General features: G+C 32.9%; 2 protein-coding genes and 1 long non-coding RNA gene across 4 annotated transcripts in view; 2 read left to right on the plus strand and 1 right to left on the minus strand.

Annotated features, from left to right (window-relative positions):
• Nucleotides 1-6074, plus strand: LOC100646927 (cullin-associated NEDD8-dissociated protein 1). Of its 2 annotated transcripts, XM_003401462.4 has the most exons (17): nt 1-281; nt 845-1014; nt 1211-1424; nt 1527-1819; nt 1891-2053; nt 2140-2413; nt 2496-3002; nt 3081-3364; nt 3481-3612; nt 3683-3851; nt 3942-4230; nt 4294-4492; nt 4564-4821; nt 4887-5075; nt 5169-5412; nt 5478-5624; nt 5699-6074. In XM_003401462.4, exons 1-17 carry the CDS (start codon nt 240-242, stop codon nt 5830-5832), a joined length of 3708 nt encoding a protein of 1235 aa, XP_003401510.1. In that variant the 5' UTR covers nt 1-239; the 3' UTR covers nt 5833-6074. The 2 variants fall into 2 exon arrangements, with proteins under 2 accessions (XP_003401510.1, XP_012172763.1); XM_012317373.2 differs by lacking the exon at nt 1-281 and having other exon boundaries at nt 875-1014; nt 1193-1424.
• On the minus strand, nt 5892-9421 carry LOC105666582. Its single transcript, XR_001099399.3, has 3 exons — nt 9199-9421; nt 8880-9042; nt 5892-8326 (listed from the first exon to the last, which is right to left on the minus strand). It is a non-coding gene; the product is annotated as an uncharacterized LOC105666582 (long non-coding RNA).
• Nucleotides 9419-22934, plus strand: part of LOC100646805 (transmembrane protein 205) — an 18602-nt gene continuing 5086 nt past the window's right edge. The window contains exon 1 of the mRNA XM_003401461.4: nt 9419-9885. Within this exon, the coding sequence (XP_003401509.1) occupies nt 9611-9885 (275 nt within the window). The 5' untranslated portion in view covers nt 9419-9610. The remainder of the gene's footprint in view (nt 9886-22934) is intronic.

Raw genomic sequence — 22934 nt, forward strand, 5'->3', positions numbered from 1 at the left:
AATTTCCTATCAAAATTTTGGCAGTCCAAGTTGCGGTAAAGATTCGCAGTATTGAAATGCTGCCGACAGTGAAATTTCATTAAAATACAGTTTCTAACGCGATTTTCTATCGAATAAACGTAACCAAGTTCAGTGTCGTCTGCTTCGACGGAACTTCGTAATTTTTTTTTCTTTTCGTTTTATTATAACGTGAAATATTGGAACGACAACTGTAACCGGCTGTAAAAAAGTTTTCAATCATGGCTAGTGTTTCTTATCAAATTGCAAACCTGCTAGAAAAGGTATTTGACATATTTTTTGAAATATATGCTGAATATCCTTTCGTTTTTTATTCTGAGATAAAATTGATGAGGATGTTAACACTTGATCCGGTGATGATACTGAAGTTCTACATAACCTCGCTTTATTGTTTAAAAAAATATGCAATTATTCTTATAAGCAATGATTTTCTAATTTTCAGTACGAATAACTATATTATGCTTGTTCAATATTATTTTTTTCTAAATTATAATATAATATCTTGTCATTATATACTTTACATGCCCAAAAATGTACAGATTCATGAATTCATTGTCAGCAAGAAACAAAGGTGTTTTCAGCTGTCACTAAGATAATATTATGTATCGTTTTTATTTGATTGGAGTAATCCAAAGTTTTATATATGTATAATGATTATTAGTTGATATATTGTTTATTATTAGTAATTTGATTAGTTTAGTATATATTTTATTATCAAATGGAACAATACATTCTTTGCTTATTTTTATAAATAATTTTAATTGCAAAATATTATTCATTGTTTTGATTTTATATCAATATTTTAACTCATATTTTATTGTCTTAGATGACATCCACTGATAAGGACTTCAGATTTATGGCAACCAATGATTTAATGAGCGAACTCCAAAAAGACAATATTAAACTGGATGATGATTCAGAACGTAAAGTTGTGAAAATGCTTCTAAAACTGTTAGAGGATAAAAATGGAGAAGTACAAAATCTTGCTGTAAAATGGTACACTTATATTTAGATTTAGATGTGAATTTTTTGGTTTGAAATTTCATAATAATATTGTGTGTTAATTTTTAGCATTAGTTGTTTTTCTTTAAAAATTAAATATATGTAATTGCTTGTGTGTTCGAAACGCATATTATGTTTGCAAGATTTTCTTTGTATTTGGACACGATTACAGAAACGTGTCCGATTTCAGTTTGGGCCCACTAGTCAATAAGGTAAAGGAGTACCAGGTGGAAACTATTGTAGATGCCTTATGCATTAACATGGTATCAGATAAAGAACAATTAAGGGATATTTCTAGTATTGGATTGAAGACTGTAATATCTGAGCTTCCTTTGGGATCCAGTGCACTTGTCGCGAATGTTTGTAAACGAATAACCGGCCGACTAAGTAGTGCTATAGAAAAAGTAATTAATGTTTTCAAACTTATAATAACTCATCTTAAAGTTATTAATAAAATTTTATATAACATATTCAGAATAAAAGAAATAATTCTTTATCATATACAGCAGGAGGATGTATCCGTACAACTCGAAGCACTCGATATTATGGCCGATTTACTGTCTCGATTTGGTGCTTTGCTAATTACCTTCCATTCCACTATTTTGGCTGCATTGTTGCCGCAACTTTCTTCTCCTCGTCAAGCAGTTAGAAAGCGTACTATAATAGCATTGAGTCACCTCCTAACTTCAAGCAACAATTATTTGTACAATAAACTTGTAGATCATCTACTTGAAGGACTTTATACTCAAACAGCAAAAAATGTAATACGTACTTATATACAATGCATTGCTTCCATTTGGTAAGTATTTTTATGACTAATCACTATGCATTTTTTTCTATGTAAGTCCTATCTTTATTGTAAAATTTCAGTCGTCAAGCAGGTCACAGATTTGGAGAGCAAATAGAAAAAGTTATGCCATTAATTGTACAGTATAGTAACGAGGATGACGATGAGTTGAGAGAGTATTGTTTGCAAGCATTTGAATCTTTTGTATACAGATGCCCTAAAGAAATTACTCCACATATAAATAAAGTGCGGACACTTTCTTAAGTAATTTTAATATTTTAGATTCATTAGAATTATTCAGAAATTTACGTTAAATTCTATTTCTTTGCTAGATTATAGAAATCTGTTTGGTTTACATTACATATGATCCAAATTACAATTACGATGATGATATGAACGAAATGTCCGATGGAGAAGATATTATGATGGAAGTAGAAGAAGATGGAGAAGAGGACGCGGAAGACGAATATTCAGATGATGATGACATGAGTTGGAAAGTTCGTAGGGCAGCTGCAAAGTGCCTGGAAGCTGTTGTGTCTAGTAGACGGGAGCTTCTTCCCGAACTTTATAAAGTTGTTTCTCCGGCTTTGATTTCCAGATTTAAAGGTATCTTTCGCATACAGTAAAAACAATTCAATAGAAAATTAATGTTATTTAAATTGTTACTAATACAACTATATTTTTGTAGAAAGGGAGGAAAATGTAAAGTCTGATATTTTCCATGCATACATTGCACTTCTAAGACAAACAAGACCAGCTACTGGTGTGGCTCTTGATCCAGATGCAATGGAAGATGATGATGGACCTATTGCATTGCTACAGCAACAAGTCCCATTAATCGTGAAAGCTGTCCATCGTCAAATGAAAGAAAAAAGTATTAAAACGAGACAAGATTGTTTCTCACTGTTGAAAGAATTAGTGCTCGTATTGCCCGGTGCTTTAAGTAATCATATACCTGCGTTGATACCTGGTATACAATATTCTTTGGGAGACAAAAATTCTTCATCCAATATGAAGATTGATACATTGGCATTTGTACATACGTTATTGATAACTCATCAACCGGAAGTGTTTCACGCTCATATGGCAGTTTTAGCGCCACCGATTATATTAGCTGTCGGAGATCCGTTTTATAAAATTACAGCAGAAGCATTGCTGGTATTACAACAACTTGTGCAAGTAATCAGGCCACATGGTAAACAAATCTGTTTGACTATAGATTTATAAATGAATCAATACAAAATTTATTTCGTTGTCATAAATATTATTTCAGATAAAACATGTTACTTTGATTTTACATCATTATCTGGGGAAATATATCGTTGCACGTTAATGAGATTGAGAACAGCAGACATCGATCAAGAAGTAAAGGAAAGAGCAATCGCATGCATGGGTCAAATTCTCGCACATTTTGGAGATACTTTGTCTGACGAATTGCATGTATGCCTTCCTATATTCCTGGATAGACTACGTAATGAGATCACTCGACTTACGACAGTGAAAGCTTTGACATGTATAGCAGCGTCTCCTCTAAGAGTAGATCTTAATCAAATTATGGTATGTACGCTATATTATCTTTTACAGATTAATACTTTAGATTTTGTTTTGATAAACATTTTTATACTATTTTAATATTATTGTATTTGCTTCATTTTACTGTATTTTTTTTACAGGAAGAAGCAATTCCAATTCTTGGATCTTTTCTGAGAAAAAATCAACGGGCATTAAAATTATGTTCTCTTCCACTTCTGGATACCTTGGTTCGAAACTATAGCTCTACTCTTCACGCTGATTTATTGGATAAGGTAATAATAGGAAAATAATCAGATCAGTGCGTACTTTAACATTCCATATTATAATAGAATATTTTATTAGGTTACTACAGAATTACCAGCATTATTAAACGAGACCGATCTACATATTGCACAATTAACCCTTAATCTTCTCACCACCATAGCGAAGTTACATCCAGTTGCTCTTACAAGGGTTTCTGATAACATCCTTCCGGAAATATTAGTTCTGGTGAAGTCTCCACTTCTACAAGGTAATGTATATTTAAATACTTAACTAAAAAATATGTAAAATATATATGTATAATAAAAATATTAATAATGAATTCTTCTTCATGTATTAGGTGTAGCTTTGAATTCGATGTTGGAATTTTTCCAAGCATTAGTACAAGCAGATATACCAGGTCTTGGTTACAGAGAACTGCTCTCAATGTTGTTAGCTCCTGTCAGTCAATCTGTACTTCACAAACAAGCTTATCATTCTCTCGCAAAATGTGCAGCTGCATTAACAATCACATGGCATCAAGAAGCTCAAGCGGTAGTCGAGCAATTTCTGAAAGACGTTCAAAATCCTCAAAGTGATGCGCAGCATATTTTTGCATTATTGGTTATTGGTGAAATAGGTAGACATGTGTAAGTATATATTATTATGTCGATTTTAAATTGTTCACGTCACTTAAATTATTTTCCATTTAGGGATTTGAGTGAAATCAGTTCTCTGAAACATATAATTTTGAATTCATTCTCTTCCCATTCAGAGGAGGTAAAATCAGCAGCTAGTTATACATTGGGTAACATAGCTGTTGGTAATCTTCCAAAATACTTGCCATTCATCTTGAAAGAAATCGAGGCACAACCAAAGCGTCAATATCTTCTTTTACATTCGTTGAAAGAGGTAACCTTTATTAAATATTTTAAGCTTTGTTTTATTTTCATTTAAAACTTTGAAAATTTAATGGCTTACAGATAATTACATGTCAATCTGCTAGTCCATCCGGGGTATCTCATTTGCAAAATTTCGTGCCTTCGATTTGGATGCTTTTGTACAGGCATTGTGAATGCACGGAAGAAGGTACCCGTAACGTTGTAGCAGAGTGCCTAGGAAAACTTACATTGATCGATCCCGCTACTTTACTGCCCAGATTACAAGAGTCATTAAAATCAACATCTGCTCTTTTGAGAACTACTACAGTTACCGCTGTTAAATTTACTATTTCTGACCAGGTATTTCATACATTCTTCTTACTTGTTAAAATAAATTATTTAATTCTTTATGAAATTCTTTGCAGCCACAACAAATCGATGCTATGTTAAAACAACGTATGGATAGTTTCTTAGTTGCTTTGGAAGATCCTGATTTGAATGTCAGAAGGGTAGCTTTAGTTGCATTTAATTCAGCAGCACACAATAAACCAATGCTCATAAGAGATTTATTAGATTCCGTGTTACCACATCTTTACGCTGAAACTAAGATAAAGGTATTTGACAAGGAACAATTTAATTAATTATCATTATTTAATTAATTATTTATTGAATAATTATTTTACGTGTATGAAATAATTTAAATGTAGAAAGAACTAATAAGAGAGGTGGAAATGGGTCCCTTCAAACATACAGTAGATGATGGCTTAGATCTCAGAAAGGCAGCATTCGAGTGCATGTATACATTACTCGATTCTTGTTTGGATCGTCTTGATGTTTTCGAATTCTTAAATCACGTTGAGAATGGTCTCAGAGATCATTATGACATTAAGATGTTAACTTATCTAATGACTGCGAGACTTGCTCAATTATGTCCTACAGCAGTTTTGCAGAGTAAGTGTATAGTATAAATTATAAATTGGTTGATTTTTATTAATGGAATATTGAATCATATGTAGGGTTAGAACGATTAGTTGAACCATTAAAAAGCACTTGTACACTGAAGGTAAAAGCAAATTCGGTCAAACAGGAATATGAAAAACAAGATGAACTTAAGCGTTCGGCATTAAGAGCTGTGGCAGCATTGTTAACTATTCCAGATGCCGGTAAAAGAAATCATTTTTTTATGCGTCAGTATTAATTTTGTTGTTTGATCCCTAATCTTTTTCTCTTTTTTCAGACAAAAATCCATCGTTAAGCGAATTTGTAACGCAGATCAAATCGACACCCGACTTACAACCACTTTTCGAGATAATCCAAAAAGATTGTACTGGTAGTAATATGAATGAAACCAATGTGATGGATCAGAGCTAAAATGTCTATGATTTACTTTTTGTATTTTACATAGATCGCTGTTAGCTAAGCATCCACGGTCATATTATTCATAGTTTATTTCTATACGTTATTTTTTCATTATTATCTTCGATCTGAACTGTAGTTTGAGATGAATGTGATTTCATGTAATACGTCATGTATAAATTATAAAATAAATTTGCCAATTGTAAGCATCTTACAATAATGATCTTTCCTTTAACAATAAATAATATGAAAAACAATGTTTTGGCTTAATTAATTCTGCTTTTACGAAGAAAAGAAAACACCAAAGATTGTTTTCCAGTTGCACAAACCGACTTAAAAATTTATGATTAATGTGCTATCTTCTCACGCACGTATATGTTGCATTTGCTGACCTACTTATATGATTCATTAATAAATTTATTAGCAAGGCTAACTACTACTTTCCCTCCAAATAAACATGCATTTGCGAGGTGCAAGTTGAGAATCTTTAATTTTGGTAATTTACAAATAAATCACAAATTAATTACAATTCTCGCGTTAAAAAGTATACTTTGCACAAATATTATGCATGTCCATATGTTTCATGTAATGTTGAGTCATGCTATTAATATTATGATCGAAATGGAACATCTTTAGTGTCAGTAAAGACGTTCCAAAAATAAATGAAGCTTAAGGAATACACACTTCGGGGGTGGTACTTTGCCAAATATTTTGCGGTCGACAGCCTTTAATCTTACGTTACAGCTGTAATAATATAAAGCTTGATAATTTTGTCTTTATCTGACCTGCTAATAGTTACATTGATGGATAGTCATTCGATTTACCTGATATAATTGAAACCTCTTAATTTAAATATAACATGTTGAATCTAAAAAATAATGAAGATAAATTCATTTTTATATTTCTTTCTGCAATTATCTTTATCCTTGTGCAGCTAGAATTTCTTATAAATTTTCCTATCATTATAAATTTATAAAATGTATTTTGAAAATAATTAGAAAAGATTTGGGAATAGAATTTGCGATTCTTAACTACATAATTGTTCGTTTCTAGATCATAAGAAGCTTGGATCAGTATTGCTATGCACCATATGGCAACTGTGAAAGCTCGCTGTATCATTGATTATTGAATCATTTAACGCAAGAGTCCAGATTTGTTTTTCTTTCGAGCTCGTGCGATGATCCTCATGCGTATGTAAGCTTCGTAATCCTTCACCTAATTCCGAAACCTGTTGCTAATCACGTTTCCGAAAATATTTTATTATCTTTAGAACATGCTTTTTAATTTAAACAATATGTGGTAAATATATAATATCATTACAGAAAGTCTTTTGTTTATACCGAGAAGATTAGATTAATAATAAATAGCAAATGGATAACTAACAATTAGCAATGAAAGGCTATCGTTATGATATGAAAAGGAAATTACTAAGAAGAGTTAATTACGCAATTTTTTGTCGTGAAATTTATATCGGGCCACTACTCGGTATTTATATACGTGAGAACTGTATGGACTAGATATAAAAAAAATTCTCCGAATCATAAGGCACCGAAATTTCTAACGTTGCAGGGAATCACGTAGCATCTCTACGTTGAGCCGCTTTTAACTCGGATGACGATGCCTAGCGTGTTTGTGTGATGCTATAGCGCACGTAAATCCAACCCGATGAATACTTAACTATCAATTATCTATATACCTTCCCATGGAACGTTAGACGCTCTATATGAGGTTTGTTTTCAAATAATATAATCATCATTGACTCATTCATACTGAATCGCTTTAAATAGCTACTTAACTCCCTAAAATATTTCAGTATTAGAAATTTCATAATTTTATCCAAGTTTGTTTAAATATACTACAATTTTTATAGCATTTAAAAGTTATAGAGCTACGGAGTAATAAAAAATGAGCAATTTAATTTTAAAGTACATAATCTTCTCTTATGAAAAGGAAAGATGTTGGTCCCTTGGCCTTACTGACGGTGGTCACGTTTCACATCCTTTTTTCTTTTAGTCGTTTTTATTAATTTCTATTGCACAACAATTTGTCTTGTGTAACAAATTTATTTATAACTGAAAAAAACGTAACAAAATGGAATTATTCAAATTTTATTTCATAATTATATTTTGTTAATATTTCATACTGATTGAAATTTAGGAAAATGCAGATGACGCCCTTAGATTTGAAAGTCAAACTATGGTTTCTCGTGAGTGTCGCCGACTAAGGGACAGCTTGGAAACACGTCTATTGCTCGAATATCTTTCATCACTGTGTAGTTCGCCGGTGGTACCCCTTCATTTGAAATCAAGCGAGTAAAAAAACAGCAATTGCCGGATAACGCTAGTGCGCAGTCGAAACACGCCATCCGGCTCGTCCATTTCCTCTTCTTCTTTTTCCACGATCATTTCTTCTTCTTTGTAACATTGTTCTTATTCCCTCCATTCGAATAATGCACTGCTTTCTTCCCGCGAAGTTATCCCCGAATTTATCTTGTAAATTCATATCCAATCTAATGAAACGTATCGCATTCTTAAATATGCAATTATATTCATAACAAATATACGAAGGATATAAATATCACTTGATTGATAATAATATGAGATGAGAAAATCTGGAACGTTACACAAACGATAATATTGAACGTTAAATATTGTCCGTCAGATAATTATAATGTAAAAGGAAAAATGCTAAAGACAAACTCATTTATTGAAATTTTCCATTGAATTTTATGTGACCTATAATTTGATTGGCAAAATAAATGATAAAAGGACGTTAACTCTGTCTTGTAAAAACGCTGCATGATCGCATATGATAAATCGAGATTTTATCAATCAGTGGCAATCAATTAAGTGCAACGAATTTTTATTTCCCGCGCTTTTATGTAATTGGGAGGATATTTGCAATTTGAACCCCTATTTAATTTGTTCGCCAAACAACATGGAAAACATCCATATAAAGTAAAATATGTCATATTACGGTAAAGATGTTATTGTACATTATATTCTGGATCTATGTTGATATCTATCGAACCATAAAACATTTTTATTTCCAGTATACAATACCTTCGACACACTTTAAAGCATTTAGTCCATTCTTAGTACTATTATACATTTCAAATTGGTTACGAAGTAATAATAGTACTTATTCGTTCTTGGCTTAAGGACATGATTATTTCGGCTGTAATCGATTCTTTTGTGTTGATTACTGACGTCAACGAGTACAATGCTGCAGAAAAGACAAAATCTGCATGATGCATTATAATAAATAGGAAATGAATCTTATGTAAAAAAAATGAAAAAAGAAAGAGCTACAATGCAACAGAAATGACAGAAATTCCATATTATAACTATAGTATAAAAACTTAATCTTAAAGATACAAACCATAGAAAGTAGTTCCTTGATTTTATTTCAGTGAGATAATTAAACAATAACGATTGCATTAAATCTTCATCACAGATCAGTGAACTCATCCCTCGTAAATTCAGGGTTTCTCGAATGGCAAACCCTTTCGATTACATGATCTCGTGATTGGTCGATTGTCGATCATTGGTGGGGAGTTATAAAAGGGGGTTTACTTCCACGGAGCGGCGCACTGTGCGACAGTACAACTTCGTCTACGCGACCATTCACGTCGCGATTTCCAAATTATTTCTGAAACGTTTCAGTCAAATTCGACGAGCCTCTCGTGCGTAATTGGTGTAAACGATTCGGCACGTTTCGAAGACTAATTTATTATCTTTCTATCACGCACAGGCGGTTATCAAAAGACGGTTACCAAAAGAAAGGAAGAAACATGTGTGTACGTACGTTGTTCGGTACCGAAAGTAGCGGGCCGGTAGTGGTATACAATAATCAGAACAAGCTCCAAAAAGCAAAAGAGAAGTACATGAAGCTACACGATGATCTGGTCACTAAGGAATTGGAGATGCTCAAACAGCGGAAGACTCAGACAGTCTTCATACCAGAACTTGCTGATGACATCTTGAGGGCAAGCACCATAAACTATAGCTCACTTTTGAAAGCCTTGTCCAATTACTATGAATCTATACAACAAACTAAGATTTTCAAGTAAGTCATCTTGGTATTTTTAATTCATTTAAATGGAAGTCAAACTGATCAATTTGATTTCATTTCTGATAAAATAAAACCTAAATGATATGTATTTTGATACCAAAATTATGAAAATTTTAAAAAGTGGTTCAATTTGACTTTTGAATACTTTAATTGATTCTCTAGTTATACAATTTATCGCAAATACTCGATCGATTAAATGCGTAACTGTAAACAAATATTTCTCTCCAGATTTATCTCACTTTTTCATCGGTCAGTACGATGGTAAAAAGTCCTATGTTGATCATTGAGTATAAAAATGTAACTAGTTCAATGTCAAAACGGAGTTAAAACACCGGTAACAATTTGTATAGCGGTATTCGTATATAAATGGGTTTCCTTAAGTGAAAGTTAACGTTGACATTTCGTTATCCTTATATTTAATCATTTATAGGTGACGTCAGGGAATTTTAACCTCCTCCCATTTTTTTTTTTTTAGCGAAGCACTTTTATTTTATATTCAGTTTCCACTATGTATCTAACAGTCTAACCTATTAGCGATACAAAATATTTATAGACGATGTTAAATGATATTTTCGTCCAGCTAATTTTAAAACAGTTTTAGATTGTATTTTATCTTATTTAGCCAATTATAATACGACGCATTCTCTTATATAGCAAAGCTTAACAAAATACAGGAAGATCTATAATTTAATAAATCGTAACCTGCTAAATCACTCATCTCAGACGTTAAACGTAGTTCAAATATTTAATGTTAATTTGGCAGGTGATAATTAAAATCGTGTGGCTAGCCGATAAATGGTAGTTCTCTCATACATAACACGATAAATTCACCTTTTAGTCTAAAATGCTTACTCGAACAAGTTGTTAAGGTTTTGAGTAGTTGCCTATAATTATTAAACATGAATTACAATTTCACGTACGAAATTTCGCGAAGTTAATAAACCAACATTTTTGCCCTATAGATATAGATAGAACATAATCGTTATCGCGTAATAGATAATAAAATTAAAATTGTTTCTCTATTTGCTTTGTCCGATAAGGATCTAAATCATACTGCCATTCGAGTAGGTAACGATTCGAGACTATAGAGTGTATACATACTTTACATCCACTTCTCGCGTTTTTAAATGAATTCGAGTGAGTGATCGTCATGAATTTGTCATGATTCCCTTTCGTTCTATCTTCCAAAATATCCAGTATAGCACACTATCATAATTAGCATGTGATATAATATTGATATTTAATGCAATACAAGAAAAATTAATGTGATAAGTTTCCTAAGCAACGAAAAAGTTATTAATATTATCGAACAGAAAGATTGATAAAATTGCGAATGAGACAATGGTAAAAACCTAAACAATTTTTGATTCCGCTGTTTTTCTAAATTTTTTACCTTTTAAGATTCTAAAATAATAGATGTAGCAATGAATTCTTTTCGAAAATGAAACTTCCATTTCACACAAAAATCGAAAAGAATGCATTTTTACATCTAACACAAATATAAAAAATGTATAATCTTATTTTTGTGAAAATATATCTAATTTTGATTTTGCATAAATATACATATATTAATTATGTACAAATATACAATATACATGCACAAACATATAAATGTAACCGTATCATAGTATACAAGCAATTGACATTAGAATTTACGATGTAAAATGCAGTTTGAATAACATGTCACGTTCGCCTAAAAAAATATTACGGTAGCTGATGAATGGCCGTTCTCAAGATCCTTGGGAACGGTATAAAAAGGACAAGGAGAAAGGCAAACGGTACCGTAACGTACGTAAGTCTGCTGATTAATTCAAGGATTGTTTGATGTTATCATTGTAATCATAACAAAGTGAAAAAGAAATGTTCTGCAAAACGGAACTTAAAAGATCATTACGTTCATGCTGCGTGACTATATGCACAAATAAAAATGACACTGAATAAATAATTATCATACTGATATATACTCGATCTGTATTTAGCAGTTAAAGAAATATTTGCTGATATATTATACTTACAACACTATAAATCGTTTCAGTGTTTGAGAAGTCCTAATAGCTTTGAGGTTAAACAGAACGTTGCAAGTATTCGTCGCAACCTATTTCAGAACATTGAAGAATTTAGAAAAAGGTACTTTCTAAGGTGGAAGTTTGATGTAGTAATTATTACACTTAGGTTTCTGTGTGTATTATGTAACTAGTGAATAGAAGGAGAAATCATGAGAATAAGTTATCCCTATTTGCTTCACTACTGAAGCTTCTGTATATTCAACGACACATTAGAATACATAATTTGTTAAACTTTAACTTCTTGTTTTCGTCTTTCAAATACGAAATTTCAAATTGTGGGAAAGCTTTACGTAGATATCACTAGACACAAAATTTAATTTACAAGTAATATAATCTTCTAATATGAATTTTTGTACGAGAAAAATACAAATCATTGCATACACAATAGTGTACGAGAAATACTTAACTGTAATTAATATTAAATGTTAATTAATATAAATCAGTCTTCATTATATTTTTCATGTTTGGCATATAAACATAAAGTAGACTTAGAAGATCATAAACCATCATCTCATCCAATCTTCTGGTTCATTCCTGGTTTCTGGTTCATTCCTGGTTTCTGGTTCATTTCTGGTTTCTGGTTCATTCCCGCGATCAGATAAAAATAACCTTGATTAATAGCCGTTTTTTCGGTACATTATTTTAAATTACATTTATTTTGTCGTTGGAAATATATTACGTGAATAATAATGATATTTAGAATTCATTAAATATTGAAATAGTTATATGAATGAGTGTTTTCAGAATGTAATAATAAATATGTCAGTAATGAATATGAACAGATTCTCTGAAGCTGCCACTATTAACTACTACGTTAACGTTTGAACAGCATAAGCATGCGTACTTGACCAATATAAATACATATATGTAATATAGTTATATTTATCACACTTTGTTATTTAAAGTGCATTCACTTCCGACTAAGATTAGCAGTCGTGATTAATAATTACGTGTTCACCGGTGATTCCCAGCACGTGCGCGCCAATTCTGAGGAATGCAATGTTTCGCGCATGCGTGGAAAAAACGAGACAGATTGACATACATGCATTCGTCGCACGTGCGAAATATTCATAATAATTACATAAGAAGTATAATTTTGGTAACATGTAATATACCTATATTAAGCTTATAATACTAATCGGAAAGAGTAGGGAATATCTAATCAGCATAAGTTGACGAATCCTTTCGACATTGTATCGAGTTCTGTATTAACCCTATTTTTCAATTAATGAAAAACAGAATTTAATTAGTCCCTTCGATCAGATGCCAGTTATGCACTAAATCTATTGAATTCCTTTATTAGAGGTATTATCATCTTCTCAGTAATGACATACGCATGACTTTACAACAGCAAATAGAAAATGTATGTCGTGTAATACAAGGCATAGAAGAGGCACATAAAAAAGATCCATGGACGTCAGTCTTGTATTACAATGGAGGGAAGACATATCAAACATCATTTACAAATGTGAAAGCAAATTTTTATGTTCTTCATTATAGAGTTCATATTGATTACACAATTTTTACTGCTATCTATGAGTTCATAACCTCACAATATCTTAGACATTTTCCTTATGATATATTATACAAAATTCTACTATGCCATTGCCATCTAAATTACATGCATTTGTATTTCTGGAACTCCATATCATAATATAATTTTTATGGAAATAGGACATGTTTCATGAATATTATTTTAGAATGTTTTAAGACATGAGACATCCCAATATTTTGGCTGGTATTCAAGTTTGAAAATACCCGTTTTCATGTGACAAACAAACGCACTGAGGTGACAGGAGAGAGTTTTGTTTGTTCATGTCATTCAAGATGCTGAAAAATTAGTCCAAGGGCTTCGGCAACTTTTTTGCTATCAAGTTTCGTATCTTTTTTATTTCAAAAAACCTGGTATGTCGTTTTTCTCCTTGATTAGAATGCGGCCCTTTTAATCTTTCGCATAAAAGTTAAATGTTAATGTCAATTGATTATGAATGACGAGGCAAGAAAGGTTAGCGGTCCTTAGACGAAGTGAAAGTACGCGATTAAGTCAAACCTAATTTACTATAGGTTATTTTTATAGGTAAATTTTAAATATGTGTACGATTTAACTAACATTCTTACTTTTAGTTATAATATCATGCGAAATTAACTAATCCATAACAATTTGTGAAAGTTTTTTCCTAGAACTGATTTATAGCAACACACTTGTCAGAGAATTTTCTACTAATGATTATCCACACAGACCTTTACCTTTCTGTGTTTCTCTTCTGTAAATCTCTGTTCTCTGGACCGTTGTTAAGTCCATTGGCAAGTCCGTTGGCAAGTCCATTAGTGGGTCCAAAGCGGAACACCCTTCATCAACTTCTTTTATTTTATTTTCCCATGCTTTATTTTCTTCCAACAGTATCTTAGCTATGTAGGAGCATTAGCAATAAAAGGAATATCGTATTACAGTCCATTACCACTCTATTATGAACTTATAGTAATATATAAAAATATTCATTTCTTTATGACGAATAAGGAGATTCGGCGTCATTATATAAATAAAATACATATTACAAATTTTAATTAAAAATGCTAAATACACAATCGGGGACAGAACATTACAAATATCTTGAAAACTCTGATTTATTCTGCGCATAATTCTAAATTGTCAGTCAATCGATTTGATTCACTGATTATTCGAGATATCTGAGAATTCAATAAAAAGCGTCAGCGTGTTAGAAAAGGATAAGGATGCGCATCAATCATGCCGACGACGCGCTTTAATTTGTTTTTGATCACAGACGACACTGATTCATGAAAAAGTACGCGTGCATCAGGACGACACGGACAGGAAATTTCAAGGACCGGAATTATTCATGAAACTCCGGACTGCCCAATACTTTTTTCGGTTGACTGCCATTTCGGAAGAAAAAGCAGGTAGTTGCCGAAGAATTTTAATGGAGGTAATCCCTGAGGCACATTTGGCTTCGATGCAGTTACTTGGCGCTCGGTCAAAAGACACATCACGAAATTTACAAGAAGAGATGAAAGTGAACGCGTGACATTGCAATAACCATGAACGTCTACGCAGTTCAAATAACCCGCCAAAAATTGTCGACCTAGAATACAGTCAGTTCCCTTTGGCAATATATATCGTCACACGCCCACGCAAATGCGTATGCCAACTTTTTGCGCTCAATCGGAACTGTTGAAATAAATTACATCGATCTGTCAGGACTGTACATTATCGTGTAAAAAGCAAACAGGATTTGTCAACATTTGTTGTAAATAAGATACGATAGTATGTCTGGCAAAATAATCGTCACAATGTTCGCTATACTGAATCTCGTCAAGTATATAATGCATTGTATAAGTATATAATGCATTGGCACGCTTTATTAATCTCGATTTGTCGAGAAATTACAATAAACGAAGACGCACTTCCGTAAGGCGGTTAATCTTATCGAAATCTGTCTATGGCAATATGATTCTTATCTCTGCGATTATACGAAGATAGAAATACGACTTTGTAGGGAAAGTGGAATTCTTCTGTAGTGCCAAGCACTTGATGCAACAGCAGGTGCAAAATCAATGTACGCTTTATGCGTGCATCGTCAAAGTGTGCATTCGTAAAGGTGAAGGTGCTCAGATCAGCATAGATTGGCCAAAAAGTTCGTGCGCTAGAAGTTCATGACTCAATATAACAATTAATGGGATTCTACATATAATAAAACTCGATATTTTTACAATTTTTTAATAGACCGGTTCCTTATTTAGATATTTCTATTTTTACGGTCATTGGGTTATTATTAAACAAATCCTTGAATGTCTCGCCTATTTTAGTTCTCAATCAAAATTCTTAAGTTTCGAGTGCTCAGAGCTTTAGACTTCCGTATCTTTAGAGTTTCACGGGGCTCAACATTTTAGCATTCCAGAGTATTCAAAACTTTCGAGTTATCGGGCGCCAAAATCTTTAGAGTTTTCGAATGCTTGCAATTTTTAAGTTCCAGAGTATGTACTCGAAACATTAGCGATCCACAAAGCTTGGAATTTTAAAATTCCCGAAATCTTCCATGCATTCTAAGTATTCGAGTTGCCAGATGTATGTACAGCCCGATAACATCACTTCCACTTGACTCGTAAAAGTGAAGTGCCCTCTCATCCAGGGCGGGCGCCGTCAGTTTCAATGTATAGACATACAAACTAAGGGGGTATTGTTTGATCAACGCTCAAATCAGGAAGGTGAAATTGCAAAGTGGTTGCATATGTATGCGTCTAGCGCGCGCGTGTAGTCCAAGCGATGGGCTGCGTGCCATCTCGCACGTTTCCCTCTTGATAACTGGCTCATAATACCCGGCGATTCTATACCTGCAGGCTTATGCTTTAGAATACGAGCGGACAGCTCGTTGCCTGGTCACGCGTCGAATTACCTCCATTCGGTTCCCTTTCGCAACTCGATAACCCATCCCCTCTACACCTGGAAAAGGAAGAAATAGTTGGGCGTAATTACTATGGGCTGAAACCCTAATTGTAGCCGGTTAGAGAAATTTACTCGACCATCGCACACAGTACCTGTTGACTTTTTGCGGCAATATTTTTTCGCAGATACAAATTTCGAGTCACGAGTTGCGATGATAACCTGTTGCATACGCTGAGTACGAAATGTATACCACCGTGTTTAATGTTGCATTTATATACTAGTTGATTATTAATTTATAAGCCAATCCACGCTTTGCATTTGACGCAGGCAAAAATTATTAATAGATAATAGTTAATTGATTACTAGTTACCTAGATCTAATTATTATAGATTTCGTCACATTTTTTAGTATTTTAGTATTTTCATATGACTACCAAAATTTCATACCATAGAAATGAAATGTAAGATCTAAGAAATAAAAGGTTTCATTGGGGAAAAAGGGTATAGTTAGTACATAAGAGTATATAAGGGTACATGAATAGTTTTTGTTGCCACTGTATATTCAGTCAGACCTAAAATATCCTTCTCTTGTTGTTTTCTATTTCGATTATGAAATATTTAATGCCGAACGAAAAGAAAAAGTTGACCTGTATTGAATGTAACATCGGAACGAAGAAATTAGCTATTTACGAGTAAGAAAAACAAAGAGGAAAATTTGCTATGGAGTGGAATAAAAATGCCTTTGACCGACCTCGAATCCAGTTGTAAATAATTGATGTGAGACAAAGCTGACGTTGGCGCACCGTGCAATGATCGTGAATGATTGATGTAATCACGAAACATGCAAGATAATGTGATCTGTCGCAGACGGTCCTTATCAGTGCTGTCTATGGAGTTTCATTGACATTTAGATTATCGTTATCATCGATATCCCTTTATATGCATTTGAAAATATTTTGGCAATTTATCTTAGTTGATATTCAAATTAAAAATCGTTAAACCAACGATCGCGATATAACATTTTTGACGAGCGGAAATCAACCTTTTTCTCGAACGGTAATACGATGATAATAATCATAAAAGTGATTATTTTATAAATCGGAATTGGAATACGAGTAAAAAGAATTTGCTGAGTTATTCTAAATGCATGTGTGGAACGTGTAAAAATTTTCCAAGTGCATAGTCTTCGACAGGAAGGTTCTTGACCCGAATAACTCTTCGCATACTATATCTATAGGACGATTCTGGGAATTTCAAAACAGGATTACATGACTTTCCAATACGCGCGAATGTTACACATCATTTGTTCAATATATTACGTTCCGTTCAGTATTTATATAGTACTTTTTCAGAAGAAATCCAAGTTGGTTAAGAAACCTGATAATCAATTCCTTCACGCTTTCAACGTTATAAATGTCGAGTACATATAGCATGTATATATGTACATAAGTGGGTAAAAATTCCATTACTATAGTCTCTAAATCCTTACATGTGATGAATGATCCTTTTTTTCGTTAGTCATCATCTCTAAGCAAAAGTATGCATTGCGAGATTTGTAACTGAATTTCTTTTTTTCTAATTAGTACATTAAACGTTTTCTTACGACTCGGTGGTGTTATGTCGTAATTAGTTTGCATCGTTAATGGTATCATTTTGTAAGTTGTTGCGTTATTTATATTTATACGTCGCCTTCGTGACATCAGATGTTGATATGCATACACTGAAAGAGTCAATGATCGTTTATAGAAAGGTTAAATATATAACTAGCGAGTGGCTACGTGGTCCACGTCTCTCGTTATTTCAAGGAGCAAATGATACAATACTTATTAACCCACTGCTACGGTGGTCAGTTTGTCACGTAGACAGTATACATACTACGATATATACCCACAGGATATGACTCTTCTATTTCTTAATTAAGAGATTAAACAAAAGAGGTAAGGTACATTTTTAAACTAATCAAATTATACATAATGTATATACTTTACTATATAAATTACATATCGAATTAGTAGTGGATATCTTCCAAATTACCACAAAATTGAAATTGTTCTACATTAACACCTACAGATTAACATCAATTACGTTTAATTTCGTGGTCAGCTATTACATGCAGAAGGCGTGATAACCACAGAGTCATGAGATATAGCGTAACTAATGATGAAAGGAGTGGCAAACAAATAGGAAGTGACACCCAAATCAGCCAGTTCTAAGACAAGTGACGCGAAAGACGGACGTCATAAGAGTAATTTGACCGGCTTGAAACGTGATGTAATTTTCTTACCACGTACAATTGGTGATGTACAAAGTACGACGTATATACTTTATGTTCCATTCACGTCGCGAAATACACGTGATTTCTGATCGTATGAGTAACCATTCAAACATGGGTTCCATGACCTGAAATGCAATAGGAGCCCCTATAACGCTATAAATTTCGTGTTATACGGGACTCAGAGCGTACAAAGTTAGAAATAAATAGCGAGGTTTCTTTTTAATACACATGATACGCATTCTATTTTATATTTTAATTATATTCTACATAAGATTTTCGTTATTATAAATTACACTATATATAAATAACTTAAAGCGTAAAGAAGCAGGCGAAGCTAAAATCTAATCACTCTCAGAATCGTTTAAAAAATTAAGTTCCATCAACATTACTTTTTGGCTGCTGGTATAATATGTTTGTCGGTTGAATTCTCTTCAGCTTCAGAATTTCTATGTTCTTTATTGGCGAATGTCTCTTTGGTATTATTTCCTTAATATGTCACAGTCATTGTTATTTTCCAGATCGCGTTATATCGTGTCCTATAGTATATTGTGTTCTCAAGAGACACCACTGATGTATTGTTTCGAATGCTATAAGTTATATTTAGCGACTTGGAAACGAATTCATTGAACGCTTACGGGAACACGAGCGATGATGCAATCCATTAATGATTTTGCCTTATCGTCGCGACCGTTTGCCATCTCGATTCTCGCGCTATTTCGACAAATTTGTGTCTTTCCGATAATTTGTTAAATTTGGGTCAAAATCTCGTTCTTGCGAAAAATGTTCAATTTTTCCGTCGGTCAGCTTACAATGCAGAATTCTTGATTATGACAGCGAATCCTGTATTATTATTTGGAATCATCTTACAAAAATATTTTAGAACACCGTGTATAATATCATGGAGACCGTATGGTATTTTGGAGCACATTGCGCAAGAGTTCTTTGAACCATGCTATAAATATACACATATTTTTTGTAATCATTACCTTTGTGACGCACAGAAAAGAATTTGTCACCTTACTTTCACATCCAGTGTTACAATACTAAAAATAACATATTCAGCAGAAAGTTCATTCCAAAGTAATAACTCATTGGGTGTAACATAAGTCTACCTACTTATTAACGATTTTACATTACTTCCTATGTTACACGACACCGATAGATATTTATTAAACGTAACTTCGCCCGAGTTAAATTTTGCTCCAATAATATTGGCAAAAATATTAAATCATTTTCCGTTATAAAAGATGCAACAATGACATAGTTTACAAAGGGACATAGGGAACATTTATAGACACCATAAAGTGATACAGCATGCACCGAATAGGAGATGTAATGGATATCAATGAGCAAAACCTCAAACACAACGTATAACAAGACACAAAACATCCATTTAAGTACACGCAAACCACGTGTACCTACATCCTCGTGGACAGTGGTGTGCCTTACTTTTTATAGCACGAACTTTCCACGAATATTGCTGTTACCGACAAAACCTCTTTTCTTGCCACATTATGCTCCACTTGGATTCTCTTCGTAACATAATATCTGTATGTTATATCTATACGTGAAAGAATCATCGAACGAAAAATGGAAGTAGAAAGCAGACAGGGATATTTAGATATCAAAAATTCTCTGATTAAAAGTAGCCGAAGAGCTTTCTGAAAAATGAGCCTGTGAAACAAAATGGAAAGTCGAATAAATTGCCGCATGGGTAGTTCCAGTTCCAATTTCTTAATACATATTGGCTTTGATATTATTAATGTGTTCCGCTGAATTTATTTGCATAGCAATTAGAGAGATTTGATTGAAGTTTTTTAGCAGACAGATAAGGGGGATAAATATTATCGAAAAATGCCTGAATCAAAGTTCAGAGGGAGAGAAAAAAGAGAATTAAGGCCTATAATTGATATCACTGGCAAATATCTAAGTAACTTTCTAATCTGCTGAATCCAACATCAAATTTCCTCGCCAAAAAATTCCAAGAATCCAAGAAATCTTATATGCAGTTATCGAGCATTTCGTAACTCGATAAAATTTTTAAATATCTCTCCCTTATCGAAAATCCATAATGCTCGTTTTTTAATACAAGAAATGTTTCGAGTATCTAAACGATTCTCCTACAACTTTGAAAAATATTCTGTAATTTAATTATATATATATATATGTCGAGTTGCCACACGAGAAATATTCTTAATAAGAATTCAGGAAATCGTGCGTTTAGCCAGTTTTCCGCAATTTGTACAATCTCAGCAGGATATTAGAAAGATACATTTGCAATCTTTAACGAAACACTGGAGCATAACGGGATACCGCTTCTATCGCCTACGTGCGAATTGATTACTTCGATATGGAGGCAAATGCATCGTATGCTCTCGAGTATCTGGTAGGAGAGGCAGGATGAAAGGGACAAGTATTGAAAGGATTGAAAGGGACATTGCAAATATTCAAAAGACGAAAGATTTGCTCGTGATGATAATTTTTTTTTATTTCCTAACACCATTATTGCGTGCACAATCGCGTGCACTTTCACGTCGTTGTTATTTCAAGCGTAACAATAACGCACGATTGAATCTTTTCTGTAGTAGAAGCAAAAGTTTTGGCAGTTTACTGAAACCTTGTACTACGTTGTACTACGTTGCACTGCGCGAAGTACTGCTATTAGCAAGCAACTCCTTCATCCTGAAGTACTACATCAGAACAGGTGCTTATCCAGAAATGGTAATATGAAATATCCGGTACCTTAGGTTTAATGTTTTTCCTTAGATTTAAAATATCGTTGCCATATTTACGAAGGGGGAGGGCAGGGGGGCAACAAAAGCTTATGAATTTATTATTTATGGTAATTTAAGATCGTCTAGCTTTATAAGCTTCACTTGTTGACTTTTTAATTTTACTACGAATTAATATCGTATGTATTTTGATTAGTTTAAGAATTATATTTTATTTTATTTTTTGCATTTTTTTATTTCACTTGTTATTCCTTAGTTTGATAATTATTTTCGTTTTTAAATAGGTGCCTTAAATAGGTCGATGAAATAGATAAATTTCACGTAAATTTTGTCATATTTTTATTATGATTCTAATATCTAAAAAAAACAACATTAATATTATCCTGTTTTATTACGCTATCCTATTCAATACAGCCAATATATGAGAAGGACAAACTTTAAAAAAACACTTCTTTAAGAAACAAAAAATAGGTAGGTATATATAGAAAAATGTTACTGTTAGTACTGCTACGTACAGTTATAGCCTGATAACTAAGCTTTTCAATGTTATCAATTAAAAGCGAAATTATCTTTCAGCTTTTGTTATATCTTATTCGAAACGGAAATGTCCCTTTCCTTTCCATCTCTCACGTACCACTTTCATCTTTTGACAAATATGTACTTCTATTTGTACTTTATTCGCAATTTTATTCCTGTAATATATTACCGCATTTTTTAAGATAGCACGCCACCACTTATCTTCCTTGATCCGTATATTTTCCAGTTTCATAAGATGTTATAACATATTATAATCGATCTTATCTAGATCGATACAATTGGCAAATTCATCATTCATGGTATTTGTTTAAAAAAGAACGTTCATCAGAGTCTTATGAGTGTTATTATTTTAGTCTCTTCTCTTCTTATCGCTTCATCCTGATTTGGCAATATAAAGATTTCTTATTATTCAATAATGGAGCTTCTTTAAGATTTAAATTTAAAAATTATATAAATGATAACTACATAGATGCACCTGTTGCTATCTTATACAATCATTTTATTTAGAGCTTGCTATTTTTTGTGAAACACTCTGACAATTCCTCATAATTAACTTCATTATTTTTTATTATTAATCTCTATGCTTCTCATTCCTCCATCAACGTTATTCTATAAGCAGAGGATGACCTATGGCACGATTTAATTTAGAAGTAGGCAGTAAATGAATTTGACTTTCGTAAAACCACCATCGTTAGGAGACATCGTTTCGTCTGGTGCTCTGGTACTGTCTGGTGTCCGAGACGATGATGATACTGGATGAGTCCTGTGAATCTAACTTAACGGAGAACCGGATCCGATAATAAGATGTGGTCACGCGAGTAGCGCAAACCATATCGATGATGAGGCTGGCGCATTCGTTGTCTGTCGATTCTAGGACTCAACCAGATCGAAATTGTTTCTCCTTTTTCTAAAACTATGTATTTAGCGTACACGAAACCAGAACATATACGGAATGGAAGAACTATACTTTTTATTGTTATTCTTTGTAGATATCTCTTTAAAGAGTGGATGTTTGCAGATAAATTACAATCC

The sequence above is a fragment of the Bombus terrestris genome, chromosome 15 (genome assembly GCF_910591885.1).
Source record: "Bombus terrestris chromosome 15, iyBomTerr1.2, whole genome shotgun sequence".
NCBI lineage: Eukaryota > Metazoa > Arthropoda > Insecta > Hymenoptera > Apidae > Bombus > Bombus terrestris.

Excerpts from the sequence above, each read along its gene's own strand:
- LOC100646927 (XM_003401462.4), top strand. The coding sequence starts at position 240 with ATGGCTAGTGTTTCTTATCAAATTGCAAACCTGCTAGAAAAG. Across the intron at positions 1,820-1,890 it reads CAATGCATTGCTTCCATTTG|TCGTCAAGCAGGTCACAGAT; the intron begins GTAAGTATTTTT and ends GTAAAATTTCAG. Across the intron at positions 3,003-3,080 it reads GCAAGTAATCAGGCCACATG|ATAAAACATGTTACTTTGAT; the intron begins GTAAACAAATCT and ends ATATTATTTCAG.